The sequence below is a fragment of the Arachis ipaensis genome, chromosome B08 (assembly GCF_000816755.2).
Source record: "Arachis ipaensis cultivar K30076 chromosome B08, Araip1.1, whole genome shotgun sequence".
NCBI lineage: Eukaryota > Viridiplantae > Streptophyta > Magnoliopsida > Fabales > Fabaceae > Arachis > Arachis ipaensis.
This window is the reverse complement of record NC_029792.2, coordinates 3902036-3906527: the sequence shown is the minus strand read 5'-3', so window position 1 is coordinate 3906527 and position 4492 is coordinate 3902036. Positions and strand designations below refer to the sequence as shown.

The following is a 4492-nucleotide window of genomic DNA, read 5'->3' as shown; positions in this document are numbered from 1 at the left end:
ATAGTGTATACTGTATAGACATCAATGGCAGTTTCTAATCACTGGTAAAAGTTTCGTTTTTGCCTTTCAATTGTGGTATCATTGTGGTTGCTATATTTGAGAGTGATGTATATGAATATATGAATATTTGTGGTGAAGACGGTGTATTATTTTGGGTGTTTATTTGTTTATGAGTTGCTTTGATCTCCACTGTTGTGTTGCATTTGATGAGGACTTTTAGTTGCTTCTGTTTTCGTCCATTGCTGCGTGTACTGTTCAACTCTCAATTGCCTAGGGCCTAAGCTAAAGCTATTGCTATGGTGGAAACCCCCACAGAAGAGTCAAAGGCACCTTAGCCGTTGATTGTGAAAATCCCAGCTGTAAACAAAGAAAAAGTTGAGGTTTTTGCAGGATAAGAATTATTATTATTGTTGTTATTATTAAAAAAAGACAAAGAAATCATAGTCCTGCTGGAGCAATGAATGAATGATTCGCCTTTGATCTATTCCTTCTTTTGATGTCATTTTTTTATTATATGTCTTTAATTGTTAATTAATTTGTCGACAGGTCCAATATTAGTGTTGCAATTTGCCTTTTACTTTTGTGAAAGTCATTTGCATATTGTTCAAATTTTTCCTTTGGCGTCCTAAGTCCTAACTATGTTTGACCACCTAACGTTGACCTTTATTTTAAACTTTATGCTAAGTTGTAGATTTGCCTTGGAATTCTCAACTTTAGGTAATTAGCCACCTAAATAGTAAACATATATGTATCTCTGGTAAAGATGGGTAGCATTCTATTTCATCTTTTTATGCACTGATAATAGTAGTGGACCTGCATTGGGACAGAAGGGGGCATTGTTAGACAAAATAATGTATTAGTGACCTTTGCAAATTTTGCATTTATCTATAACATTGAATACTTTATTGGTTTTCATTTTTTCTTTTTAGTTTTTTTAAAATCTTCACTAAACCATAAATTATTGTTGTTGGTTGGAGTTGGATCCATGTATTCATGAAAGCACGTGTAACCACTTTTTTCTCCCCCCTAATTAGTACGAGTTAATTATAACTATAATAAAAAAAATAATAAAACTATTGTTAAAAACTCCATTCCATAAACATTGTTGCTACCTGAAGTTTGATTTGAGCTAGTGACCAAATTTTGCTAGCGGTTGGCTACCTCTCAACCACATTTTGAATAGTGTTTCAATGGCATCAATTTGGCAGATTTTGTTAAGCCATAGTCAAACCGGGTTAGAGTTTCACATTCCTAAGTAATAGTAATTGTTCTAGATGACATAGTCATGACTCTTTTCCTTTTGCTCAATCTTGGTTGTGGATATAAAATTTGTTAAACAATGGTTCTTGATTTCTACAAGAACCTGTACTAAATTGCAGCATTGTGTTCTATATCTTGTATACTTTAGTTTTGTTTTTTGTTTTTTGTTTTAACTACCTGCCTCTGCATCTTAATCTGCTAACCATTTATATTACTAGCTTTAAAATGTCCTTGAGCTTTTCTTTACATTTTTATCAACATTGTACTCAGGAAACATGTGCAATATGCCTGAAGTCAATGAAGCCAGGACAGGGGCATGCCATTTTTACCGCAGAATGTACTCACACTTTCCATTTCCACTGCATCACATCCAATGTTAAGCATGGAAACCAAATTTGCCCTATCTGCAGGGCAAACTGGAAGGAGGTTCCTTTCCAAAGCCCTTCTTCCAATGTCTCCCGCAATGTTCCTCGACTGAACCGAGTAAGTTTACCTCGAGATGATGCTTGGACAACTACTTACCTTCGGAGGTTTCCCTCCACACAAGTTAGTGTGGGGCGCCAGAGTTCATTGCTTAGCCACATTCCTGAACCAACCATTTTTAATGATGATGAAGCATTGGATCAACAGACATCAACTCCCCAGGATGGAAATGGTTCTGATCTCATGACAAACACAATGGAAATCAGAACATATCCTGAAGTTTCAGCTGTTTCAAAGTCGGCCTTTCATCATAACTTTGCTGTGTTGATTAATCTCAAGGCTCCTTCTCATTCAGGGAGAAACCAAAGTGGAGCACCTTCAGTTGAGAATTCTCGTGCTCCAATTGACCTTGTCACCGTTCTTGATGTGAGTGGTAGCATGGCAGGTACCAAGCTTGCATTGCTAAAGCGAGCTATGAGTTTTGTCATACAGAACCTGAGTTCTTCGGACCGGCTTTCGGTTGTTGCCTTCTCCTCTTCAGCCCGCCGTGTCTTTCCTCTTCAGAGGATGACTGATGCCGGACGGCAGCAGGCATTGCAGGCTGTCAATTCTCTGGTTCCAAATGGTGGGACAAACATTGCTGAAGGTTTAAAGAAAGGTGCGAAGGTTTTTGTTGACCGTAGGTGGAAGAATCCGGTTGGTGGCATGATATTGCTCTCTGATGGGCAGGATACCTACACAGGCAATAGCAGGCCCCGTCTCGGAGCCAACTACCGGTCACTTGTCCCCGACACCTTTCAACGCAACAACGATACTGGTTTGCACATACCGGTTCATGCATTCGGCTTTGGCATTGACCATGATGCTACTTCAATGCACTCAATCTCTGAGATGTCTGGCGGAACATTTTCTTTTATTGAAGCCGAGGATGTCATTCAGGATGCATTTGCACAGTGTATTGGGGGGCTCTTGAGCGTGGTGGCGCAGGAATTACAGGTCGAAGTTGCGTGTGTTAACCCTCGCCTGCAGCTTAGTTCGGTAAAAGCAGGAAGTTACCAAACTAGCCTGATGGACAATGCAAGAATGGCTTCTATCCAGGTAGGAGACTTGTATGCTGAAGAGGAAAGAAACTTTTTAGTCACACTCAATGTTCCGGCTGAAACTTATGGCGGTGACATGTCATTGTTGCTAGTTAGAGGCTCCTATAGAGAGCCTATCACAAAAGAAATGGTGAATTTAGAACCAACTCAAGTAAAGATTCAGAGACCTGATGTAGCAAGAGAATTGGATGTTTCAGTAGAAGTAGACCGGCAGCGAAACAGGCTGTACGCTGCAGAGGCAATGGCGGAGGCTAGAGTTAAAGCTGAACGCAGTGACTTGGCTGGGGCTGTTTCGGTACTTGAGAACTGCCTTAAGGCATTGTCAGAAACTGTTTCATCACGAGCTGGTGATCGGTTATGTGTTGCACTTCTGGCTGAGTTAAAGGAGATGCAGGAAAGGATGGCAAACAGGCGGGTGTACGAGGAATCTGGGAGGGCCTATGTGCTGTCTGGATTGAGCTCGCATTCGTGGCAAAGGGCCACCGCACGAGGTGATTCCACAGATAGTACCAGCCTTGTGCAAGCATATCAAACTCCTTCAATGGTGGACATGGTTAGCCGTTCCCAAACCATGGTTTTTGGGGCTCCACTATCCGCAGGACGCACCCTTAGGCCTGCTAAGTCTTACAACGGGAGGCAGAGAGGAAAGTGATAGCTATTTGGAGACCTTTAGTATTCTGTTTTCACCATGTTTTTCCGGTGTAAATGCACGGAGAAGAGATGATATCACTATGTCATTCTGACTAGTGATGTATATAATTTTCTTTTCAGTTAATTGTGAATTAATTGGAGAAGAGGGTATAGAAATGTAACATTTCTTCAACGAATTACATATATCATACAATACACACTCCTCATTCTTTTCATATTTCTTGGTGTTGCTTTTTACATAGACTCAGTTTTTTTAGTAGGTTTATTTTAAGAAAAACTCTTAGGGTCAATAATTTTTAGTATATTTAGTTATTATTTGGTCAGCACAAATATTAAATTATTATTTTACTACTTTATATATGTAAATTTTAAAAATTATAGATGCAAATTATATTAATTTATGTGTGTAAACATTTATAAATATATGTACAAATTATTATTGACTAAATATTGGCCAAAAATAATAATATTTACTGGGATATAGTATTACTTGTATCTTAATATCTTTTGCTTAGCATGTCTCACTAGTAAAATCATAGTCACTTGATCCTCGTTTCTCCTTCATACTTCATGAATTAGAAATATCACACTATCATGCATGTAATTTACCGGAAATTTGTTCATTGTTTTGGTTGGGCAATTTATTTTATTATTTTTATTTTTTTCTCATAGTATTTTCAGTTGGACAAACCAATAATTAATTTATTGCGTATAGACACTTGTTTAAGTAGATTAAGGAGCATATCATTACACCAATTTAAGTTAATTATTTATTTATTTTAACTTACAACGTGATTTAAATTTTAACGACTCACGAAGCTCAAATTCATATGTAGGCCCATATCTGACAAACTAGAAGGTTCTTAGGCCCACATAAGACAAATAAGTAAGCCTCAGGCCCAATAAGAGAGGTTCAGTTGATAGCTGATATTTTTAGTAACTTAGGTGTATACACAACACACATCAAATCCGTTACAAAATATAATTTTCTCCTATCATCACATTTTTGATCTAGGACGAATTAGTCTTAGACTTATTGAACTTATGAATATGTAGGC

At 38.0% G+C, this 4492-nt stretch overlaps 1 protein-coding gene across 1 annotated transcript in view; it reads left to right on the top strand.

Annotated features, from left to right (window-relative positions):
* The window catches only part of LOC107612995, a 4464-nt gene extending 813 nt beyond the window's left edge, over positions 1–3651 (top strand). Inside the window, exon 2 of the mRNA XM_016314809.2 lies at positions 1531–3651. Coding sequence (XP_016170295.1) covers positions 1531–3435 — 1905 coding nt within the window. The 3' untranslated portion in view covers positions 3436–3651. The remainder of the gene's footprint in view (positions 1–1530) is intronic.